At 38.4% G+C, this 9,125-nt stretch overlaps 1 protein-coding gene across 2 annotated transcripts in view; it reads right to left on the reverse strand.

Moving 5' to 3' along the window:
• mettl24 (methyltransferase like 24) overlaps positions 1–9,125 on the reverse strand; it is a 34,153-nt gene that overhangs the window by 15,670 nt on the left and 9,358 nt on the right. For both annotated transcript variants that reach the window (XM_053646371.1, XM_053646381.1), the window contains one exon: positions 6,932–7,030. In XM_053646371.1, the coding sequence (XP_053502346.1) occupies positions 6,932–7,030 (99 nt within the window). The remainder of the gene's footprint in view (positions 1–6,931; positions 7,031–9,125) is intronic.

Raw genomic sequence — 9,125 nt, forward strand, 5'->3', positions numbered from 1 at the left:
TATAATTGTCTGTATATTCACTGTTCAATCCCATTACGTAAAATTATATTGGATTAAAGTTCTAGGACTTTAGAAATGTATAAACTAGAGGTTCAAAGGCAGGGTCATGGCCAGGAGGGCCTATTGTAAGGATGACATCCTTACAATAGGCCCTATGCTTTTCCACCTTATTCTGAGCTCAGATCACATATCAGAGAGGTGTATTACTCTTGCAATAATCTCTCCCTTTTGTTCATTTAGTTTTAATGACAGTATTAAGAATTGTCACATCGCCTTCAGTCCCCAATGCACTGCCTCTTGTGATTACTAAAACCTGCTGCTTGTTTCAAAGCTCATTTTCAGGACTGTTGGTTTACCCACCTCTCAGTGTCTCTGGTGCTTATTACTATTGCCATTGTGTTGCACATTCACTTCTTCTCTGTCTTCATTAGTCTAGGTAGCTTGCTTAACCTTTGGCATCTCATGCTACCTAGCCTTTAGCTCAAACTAATATTAGACTTCATTTAAAAAGTCTGAACTTAGTCTGAACATCATTTTTGTGATGTTGGTGCGTTCAAGCTACAAAATGGGGCAAAACATGAATGCCTCCATGTTTTGTTTTTTTAGCATCAAGCTAGCTGATTACATTACATACAGTACATACATAGATGACGTTCGTGATCGTGGGTTTATGATGTATTTTCTTTCTGAAAACAGCAAACTGGTTAATGCTATAGGTCTAACCTATAAATAATGTGCTATGGTGGCTGATCTAAATGTTAAATGTTACTATAAGCTTATTTAAAGTACTGAAGTAATATTTTAGTTTGTGTGAGCATCCATGTTGACATGACCAAGTTAAGGATTCCTCCCTGAATTTCCGACTATGGCATTGTCTTTGGTTTCTCCTAGACAGAAGTCAGACTTTTTGCTGAACACAGCATTATTGTTGTTCCTAACCTGTAGCTGTGTTATTTGTCTTGTTGTTTGCCTAGCTGTTAGCTTGACTGGACTATTTTCTGTTTCACTCTCTCTTGCCTTCTATATTTCACTTGTATACATTACCGCTTTAAAAAAAAGAGCAGTGGCTCTATAAATAAAAGCATTTCTATTGTTTGTACAGAAATATGGCAGAAAATATTAAAATTTTTCCACAGTCTGAAGTTGTCTCAGACCATTATCTTATCTCGTTCATAATATATATTGATCATAATATTTCCACCTCGCCTTGCTACTGCGTAAAACGTACTTTCACATCAGCTACTGCACCCAGCTTCCTAAATAACCTTGCAGAAACATCAATTCGATTTGGATCAGCATCAGATCCGATAGAACTCGATCAGGCGACTGAAAGCTTAGAGTCAACACTTTGCTACACTCTAGATAGAGTGGCTCCACTCAAAAGAAAAATAATTAGAGAGAAAAAATTGGTATAACAATCAAACGCGTACCTTAAAACAGACCACTCAACAATGAAAACATAAATGGCGTCAAACCAAACTGGTGTTATTCCAAACAGCATGGAAGGAGAGCCTCCTGAAATATAGAAAATCTCTTAGCGATGCTAGAAAAATCTCTCTCTCCACCTCAATAGGAGATAACAAAAACAATTCTAGATTCCTATTCAACACAGTGGCAAAATTAACTAGGAATAAAACCACTACAGAGAGAAACACTCAATCATTACATAGCAGTGAAGATTTCATGAAATTTTTCATTGGTGAGGTTGAAAATATTAGATGTGAAATTCAGGCTATTAAATTAAAACCAGACAGTACTGTAACAAACCCATTATATGATAATGTAGCAATATCACATCAATGTTTAGAGTGTTTTGCTCCTCTTAGAGAGACCGAACTATCTTCATTGATCTCTTCAGCTAATTCGTCAACTTGCATACTAGATCCTGTGCCTACATGTTTCTTTAAACAGATTTTTCCAGGAGTAATTGAACCACTTTTAAATATAATCAATTCTTCCCTTAGCACTGGCTATGTACATAAATCACTTAAATTAGCAGTTATTAAACCCCTGATTAAAAAACTCGACCTTGACCCCTCTCAAATGTCCAGCTATAGACCTATATCAAATCTCCCCTTCATCTCCAAGATCTTAGAAAAGGTTGTAGCAAAGCAGTTATGCTCGTACTTACATAGGAATAACATTCATGAAATGTATCAGTCAGGATTTAGACCTCGTCATAGCACAGAGACGGCATTAGTTAAAGTAGTAAATGACCTACTACTGGACTCTGATCAGGGTTGTGTCTCGCTGCTTATGTTACTCGACCTTAGTGCAGCTTTTGATACTATAGATCATACTATTCTCCTTGATAGATTAGAAAATGTTGTTGGCATTAAGGGAACGGTCCTCTCCTGGCTCAGGTCTTATCTGACCGATCGTTATCAATTCGTAGATGTAAATGGAGACTTCTCCACGCATACCGAGGTTACCTTTGGAGTTCCGCAGGGTTCTGTTTTAGGCCCACTGCTCTTTACTTTATATATGCTACCTCTGGGTCAAATTATTCGTAAACATGGAATTAGCTTCCACTTTTAAGCTGATGATACACAGTTGTATGTTTCAGCGAAGCCAGAGGACAGACAGCAGCTTAGTAAAGTTGAGGATTGTGTAAAGGACATTAGACATTGGATGCTAACTAACTTCCTTTTACTTAATTCTGATAAAACAGAAATACTTGTATTAGGACCACGTGTAGCTAGAAATAAGCTTTCTGATCACATGGTTACTCTGGATGGACTTTCTGTTTCATCATGTACAGTAGTAAAAGACCTTGGTGTGATTATTGACTCCAGTCTTTCATTTGATGCTCATGTAGATAATATTACTAGGATAGCCTTCTTTCATCTCAGAAATATTTCTAAGATAAGAAATATATTGTCACTACATGATGCGGAAATACTAGTTCATGCATTCGTCACCTCTAGATTAGATTACTGTAATGCCTTACTGTCTGGATGTTCCAGTAGGAACATAAACAAACTCCAGTTAGTCCAGAATGCAGCTGCTAGAGTCCTAACTAGAACCAGAAGATACGACCATATCACCCCAATCTTATCAACACTGCATTGGCTCCCAGTGAAATCTCGCTTTGATTATAAAATACTTTTATTAACTTATAAAGCACTAAATGGTCTCGCACCACAGTATATAAGCGACCTTTTGGTTTTCTATGATCCGCCACGCCTACTTAGATCAAAAGATGCAGGCTATTTGACGGTACCTCGAATAGTGAAGGCTACAGCAGGGGGAAGAGTTTTTGCTTGTAGAGCCCCACAGTTATGGAATTCAATTCAATTTTATTTGTATAGCGCTTTTTACAATAGACATTGTCTCAAAGCAGCTTTACAGAAATATTAACATGGTATACAGATATTAAAGGTGCGAATTTATCCCAACTGAGCAAGCCACTGAGTGGCGACGGTGGCAAGGAAAAACTCCCTAAGATGTTTTAAGAGGAAGAAACCTTGAGAGGAACCCGACTCAGAAGGGAACCCATCCTCATCTGGGTAACAACAGATAGTGTGAAAAAGTTCATTATGGATTTATATGAAGTCTGTATGGCCTTAGGAGCAGCCGTAGTCCCAGCAGTCTGGAATTAAAGAAGATTTGAGCTCCATCCAGAGGCAGAAAGGATCTGGATCTCTAGTATCTCCATAAATTCATGTGGGGCTCGGCGAAAGGAGAGAGGGAGAAAAAAGATTATTATGACTGCGAAGTAGTAGAACAGAATCTAGTCAGGGTAGGCTTGAGTAAACAAATACGTTTTAAGCCTAGACTTAAACACTGAGACTGTGTCTGAGTCCCGAACACTAATAGGAAGACTGTTCCATAACTGTGGGGCTCTATAAGAGAAAGCTCTTCCCCCTGCTGTAGCCTTCACTATTCGAGGTACCGTCAAATAGCCTGCATCTTTTGATCTAAGTAGGCGTGGTGGATCATATAAAACCAAAAGGTCGCTTAGATATTGTGGCGCGAGACCATTTAGTGCTTTATAGGTTAATAAAAGTATTTTATAGTTAATGCGAGATTTTACTGGGAGCCAATGCAGTATTGATAATATCGGTGTGATATGGTCGTACCTTCTAGTTCTAGTTAGGACTCTAGCAGCTGCATTCTGGACTAACTGGAGCTTATTTATATTCCTACTGGAACATCCAGACAGTAAGGCATTACAGTAATCTAATCTAGAGGTGACGAATGCATGAACTAGTATTTCCGCATCATGTAGTGACAATATGTTTCTTATTTTAGAAATATTTCTGAGATGAAAGAAGGCTATCCTAGTAATATTATCTACATGAGCATCAAATGATAGGCTGGAGTCAATAATCACTCCAAGGTCTTTAACTGCTGCACATGATGAAACAGAAAGACCATCCAGAGTAACCATGTGATCAGAAAGATTACTTCTAGCTACACGTGGTCCTAATAAAAGTATTTCTGTTTTATCAGAATTAAGTAGAAGGAAGTTAGTTAACATCCAATGTCTAATGTCCTTTACACAATCCTCAGCTTTACTAAGCTTCTGTCTGTCCTCTGGCTTCGCTGAAACATACAACTGTGTATCATCAGCATAACAGTGGAAGCTAATTCCATGTTTATGAATAATTTGACCTAGGGGTAGCATATATAAAGTAAAGAGCAGTGGGCCTAAAACAGAACCCTGTGGAACTCCAAAAGTAACCTCAGTACGCATGGAGAATTCACCATTTACATCTACGAACTGATAACGATCGGTCAGATAAGACCTGAGCCAGGAGAGGACTGTTCCCTTAATACCAACAACATTTTCTAATCTATCAAGGAGAATAGTGTGATCTATAGTATCAAAAGCTGCACTAAGGTCGAGTAACACAAGCAGAGAGACACAACCCTGATTGTAGGTCAGTAGAAGGTCATTTACTACTTTAACTAATGCTGTCTCTGCGCTATGATGAGGTCTAAACCCTGACTGATACATTTCATGAATGTTATTCCTATCTAAGTACGAGCATAACTGCTTTGCTACAACCTTTTCTAAAATCTTAGAGATGAAGGGGAGATTTGATATTGGTCTATAGCTGGACAATTGAGACGGGTCAAGATCAGGTTTTTTAATCAAGGGTTTAATAACTGCTAATTTAAGTGATTTAGGTACATAGCCAGTGCTTAGGGAAGAATTGATTATATTTAGAAGTGGTTCAATTACTCCTGGACAAATCTGTTTAAACAAACATGTAGGTACGGGATCTAGTATGCAAGTTGATGAATTGGCTGAAGAGATTAATGTAGCTAGTTCGGTCTCTCTAAGCGAAGCAAAATACTCTAAACATTGATCTGATATTGCTACATTGTCATGTAATGGGTTTGTTACAGTACTGTCCGGTTTTAATTTAATGGCCTGTATTTCACGTCTAATATTTTCAACCTTATCGATGAAAAATTTCATGAAATCTTCACTGCTATGTAATGATTGAGTGTTTCTCTCTGTAGTGGTTTTATTCCTAGTTAATTTTGCTACTGTGTTGAAAAGGAATCTAGAATTGTTTTTGTTGTCTCCTATTAAGGTGGAGAAATAGATTTTTCTAGCATCGCCAAGAGATTTCCTATATTTCAGTAGGCTCTCCTTCCATGCTGTTTGAAATATCACCAGTTTGGTTTGACGCCATTTACGTTCTAACAGTGGAACAGTCTTCCTATTAGTGTTCGGGACTCAGACACAGTCTCAGTGTTTAAGTCTAGGCTTAAAACGTATTTGTTTACTCAAGCCTACCCTGACTAGACTTTCTATTATGCTCATTCCCAGTCCTAATAATCTTTTCTCTCCCTCTCTCCTTCTGCCGAGCCACACATGATTTTATGGAGATATTAGAGATCCTGATCCTTTTCTGATCTCCGGACCTGCCTGATCCGTTTCGGATGTCCTGCCTCTGGATGGAGCTCTAATCTACTCCAATTCCAGACTGCTGGGACTACGGCTGCTTCTAAGGCCATACAGAATTCATATAAGTCAATAATGAACTTTTTCACATTATCTGTTGTTAGCCAGATGAGGATGGGTTCCCTTCTGAGTCTAGTTCCTCTCAAGGTTTCTTCCTCTTAAAACATCTTAGGGAGTTTTTCCTTGCCACCGTCGCCACTCAGTGGCTTGCTCAGTTGGGATAAACTCGCACCTTTAATATCTATATACCGTGTTGATATTTCTGTAAAGCTGCTTTGAGACAATGTCTATTGTAAAAGGCGCTATACAAATAAAATTGAATTGAATTGAATTGAATTGAATATGGCTTCATTTTGGACCTCAGTATGCTGGTGAAAAACTAATAGCGCATCTCCAATTTGTATAACATTAACAAACTTGCTATTTATTCAGTGAGCAGGGTTGCCAGGTTCTGTGTCAAATGTCCATGTATTGCAGATAGATACTGCAAATCATAAATGTGCACCACTGCTAACTTGTCTACAGTGAAAACATTGAGAAAAAGAAGAAAGATGCATCTACCTTTTTCTATTTCCAAGCAAGTGTTTTTATGTGTTTTTGAGTAGTAATTGGGGAGGGATTTTAAGTAAGGACCTGTATTTGCATTTGTTATGGACATTATACGTTCAATCTGAATACTGTATTGGCATTCAGTTATATCCTTATTGTATAGGCTGCATGAATAGCTTGTATTCTGCACATGTTTGAGCTCTGTTCAAATGCAGTTTCTGTTCAAAGCAAAGTTTTCAGTCAAGGCCCGTTGAGAGCCTTCTGCATCACTTCCATTTCTCTGGTCAATGACACCTTTGCCACCTCAGTTAAATCCTTGAGTTGCCACTGTACAAAGACAACTATTCCACTGCTCAAAAGATAGGAAAGAAACCCAGTTCAAAATAGAATGTGTTTATGCCAGGATTTGTGTCCTTTATTCATATATACCATGTAATTAAAGCAAGTGTGTGGGTTTACCTGTGGTGTCGTGATGTACTTGATAAATCTGAATGCCTCATCTTCCAGGCTGTGGCTCTCACTGGCCCATGGCTTCAGCTTTATCTTCCACCTGAGAGACTACAGAGAGAGAGAGAGAGAGAGAGAGAGAGAGAGAGAGAGAGAGAGAGAGAGCGCACTTAAAAGGTCTCTCAAAAAAAAAAATCAGCACTGAAAGGCTAAGAACATATGAAGTCTGGCAAGATTAGAAGAGAGCAAGTGAAATAAAATGTTTAATGCTCATTTCTCAGGATTGTTTGACAGAAATAGATAGAATAGATCTAAAAAAAAATCTAAAAAATGAAACGCTTTTGTGATCCAAACCAGACATAGCTGACTGAAGAATTTCACTTAATATTCATCTGTCTGGCATTTCATTTATATCCCATTTATATTCCTGGGAACTTGGAAATGAGGTAATTCTAGTAAGTGTGTTTGCAATTTGTATCATAAGTTTCTGATTGAACACACACACCAACTGTGACCCCCTCCTGACATAATCAATTATCTAACAGCACTCCTGACACACACTTTCTCTCGCTCTATCTTTCTCTCAGTTTGAAATGATAGCAGTAATAATCTGTGATAAAATTGTGTCCTGTGATGATAACATTTTTGTGCGCTGAATGTGGTTTAGGCAAGTGTATGTACATATACTCAGCAATAAAGAAACGTCCTCTCACTTTCAACTGCTTTTTATTTCCATCAAATTTCTTAACGTGTAAATATTTGTATTAACATAAAAACATTCAACACCTGAGACATAAACTGAACAAGTTTCACAGACATTTGATAAACAGAAATGGAATAATGAGTCCCTGAACAAAGGGGGAGGGGGGGGGAGTCAATATTAAAAGTAACAGTCAGTATCTGGTGGCCTCCAGCTGCTTTAAGTACTACAGTGCATCTCATCCACTCTGTTACTCCACTCTTTCACCAAGGCATTTGCAAGTTTTCGATCACGTATGGGGGGACACACGTGTAAGGACGATCAGCTGTCCTTCCTGTCTCCCTGTAGCACTGTCTTAGGCGTCTTACATTACAGACATTGCAGTTTATTGCTCTGGCCACATCTGCAGTCCTCATGCCGCCCTGCAGCAGGCCTATGGCATGTTCACGCAGGTGAGCAGGAACCCTAGACATCTTTGTTCTGGTGTTTTTCAGAGTCAGTAGAAAGGTCTCTATAGTGTCCTGAGTTATTGTAACTGTAATCTTAATTGCCTACCGCCTGTAAACTGTTTGTGTCTTAAGGACTGTTCCACAGGTGCATGTGCAATAATCGTTTATGATTCATCGAACAAGCATGAAAAACTTTGTTTAAACTCTTTCCAATATCTTTAAAATACAGTCTCCTGAAAAAGGGACATTTCTTTTTTTGCTGAGTGTATATATATAGACATCTGTGACAGAGAGAGAGGCATCTATGTAACCTGAGAAAGGTTTTGTGCAGCACAGCTAATTCAAAAACCTATGAAACACTGTCTTGTGTAAAAGTCAGACTGGATTCACATCCTACATCACATTTACATCCTACACCCCTTAACTGATTGGCAGTTTAACCAGAACAAAGACATTTGTTTCACAGGCTTTTAAAAAGCATATGATTCATTAGGAACATGGAGTGAGACTGGATTGTTGCTCATGCAAGTGCCTAAAAGCATTCTTCAGCGACTGAATACATTTTAAAGAACAGTGACCTGCACATCCACCAATGCAGAGTCCTGCACTGCCAAGAGTTGAGCACAGCTCATTGATCTGGTCCTGAAGCTCAGCACACTAACACACACCAACACTATAATGCATCAGAACCAGCCTAACCTCAGAACAATCAACGTAAACCAAATTTTGACCCCAAAACAACCTACATGAAATACTGGAGTAGGCAAATCTAAGCACAGAGTAAAATGTTATTTAGATAGAGAAGAATAAGTGTCATTTCAGTGCTTTGGCTATACTGTAACTGCTGTAGTGGTCATGCCAATTAAGGCCACTGAATTGAATTAACATGAACTCATTGGGATAAACAAAAGCCGGACAATCGCAGTGAAGGAATTTAATGATAAATACAGAAAGGAAAAGAACAGAGAGCCTCAGATAAAAGTTGAAGTTATTTCCTGTTCAGGGGCCAAAAATGTCAAACAGGTTTTTACAGTATATCAATGTCATTTCTAATGTG

The sequence above is a fragment of the Ictalurus furcatus genome, chromosome 2, assembly GCF_023375685.1.
Source record: "Ictalurus furcatus strain D&B chromosome 2, Billie_1.0, whole genome shotgun sequence".
NCBI lineage: Eukaryota > Metazoa > Chordata > Actinopteri > Siluriformes > Ictaluridae > Ictalurus > Ictalurus furcatus.